Genomic DNA, 1,355 nt, shown 5'->3' with positions numbered 1-1,355 from the left:
AGACTTTATCAGCCTTCAGAATCAGTGCCAGGAAGAGCAGAAACTCACAAGAAGCAGGTCTGCAGAAGACTCTACATCAGATACATATCATTAGACACACCCCCGTATTCCTCAAGCCCTCGGGCTCTCTGAAGAACAGAACGTCAGGACCCTGAAAAGCTGTCGCGTGCGTTTGTGACTCACCACACGTCCTCAGAATCCTCGTCGCACTCGGCCCCAAACTGACAAATGTCGCACGTTGATGTCTCCTTCTGACTGATCTCTGCTGAACCCTCGTTAACTGCAGAGAGAGAGAGAGAGAGCAAATGAGATGAGAGATCTTGAGAGCTGCACTTAAAGGGGTCATATTATGAAGAATCAAATTTTCCTCTATCTGTTCAGATAAAAGAGCTCAGTGTTCTTTTAGGAAAAAATCCTAAACTGCTGTTATTTGATTTACATGAGTGAAAAGTGAAGAACGTGTTTGAGGTAAAATATGAGATGTGTAAAAAAAAAAAAAACTAGGTAAATGTCACTTGTGAAATGGATGTTTTTATTGTGCTTCGTGAAAATGTGCTTCAATTTCAATCAAGTAATTATAAATGTAGTTTATTTAAGATAAAATGTGTTTATTTAGGATAAAATGCTAGCTGTAAAAATTGACTTGGCAACACAAACAAGCTGGCCATTTTATTTAATTTCCATCACAGAATGTTATCAAACATAATTCATGCACATTAAAAAATACTGGTAAATTTGCTTTCATCAAGTGATATAATGTTAATATGCCAGTCCACTTGAACTACCAGAGTCTGCTTTGTACCTTAAAATATACTGATAACCACTATAATACATGTGGTAAAATAGAAAACCCCATTATGAATCCGAGTGCATCATGAGTGGCCTATCCATAAAAAAGCCACAGTGTCAAAACAAGAATCATGAAAAACAAAAAAAACAAAAAACATTGCAAAACTTCCTAATGACCATTTCTGACAACAAACTAAGAAGAAACTAAATAAAAGAAATAAAAGAAATTCATGTGTGATGTGCCATGCAGGGACTTCTGGAAAATGATCTTTGAACATAAATGTTACAGTAAATCATAGTTTTTACTTTCAAAACAAAAAAACAAAAAATCTAGCAAGATATCTTGCAGTTAACAAATAAAAAAAAAAAATGTGTGAGATGTGGTGGAAATGAGTGGAAAAGAAAAAATTCTTATGCTGCTTGTATGGTATACTGCTGTACATTGTCAGTATACAATTGTGACCCTGGACCACAAAACCAGTCATAAGGGTCAATTTTTCGAAATTGAGATTTATACATAATCTGAAAGCTGAATAAATAAGCTTGTTAGGATAGGACAATATTTG

General features: G+C 35.1%; 1 protein-coding gene across 2 annotated transcripts in view; it reads right to left on the bottom strand.

Moving 5' to 3' along the window:
- Positions 1-1,355, bottom strand: part of tmeff2b (transmembrane protein with EGF-like and two follistatin-like domains 2b) — a 77,395-nt gene that overhangs the window by 23,996 nt on the left and 52,044 nt on the right. For both annotated transcript variants that reach the window (XM_016510465.1, XM_016510466.1), the window contains exon 5: positions 184-280. In XM_016510465.1, coding sequence (XP_016365951.1) covers positions 184-280 — 97 coding nt within the window. The remainder of the gene's footprint in view (positions 1-183; positions 281-1,355) is intronic.

Source organism: Sinocyclocheilus rhinocerous, unplaced genomic scaffold (genome assembly GCF_001515625.1).
Source record: "Sinocyclocheilus rhinocerous isolate Xijiao unplaced genomic scaffold, SAMN03320098_v1.1 scaffold1285, whole genome shotgun sequence".
In the NCBI taxonomy this organism is placed as follows: domain Eukaryota; kingdom Metazoa; phylum Chordata; class Actinopteri; order Cypriniformes; family Cyprinidae; genus Sinocyclocheilus; species Sinocyclocheilus rhinocerous.
This window is presented reverse-complemented; position numbering and strand designations above follow the sequence as displayed.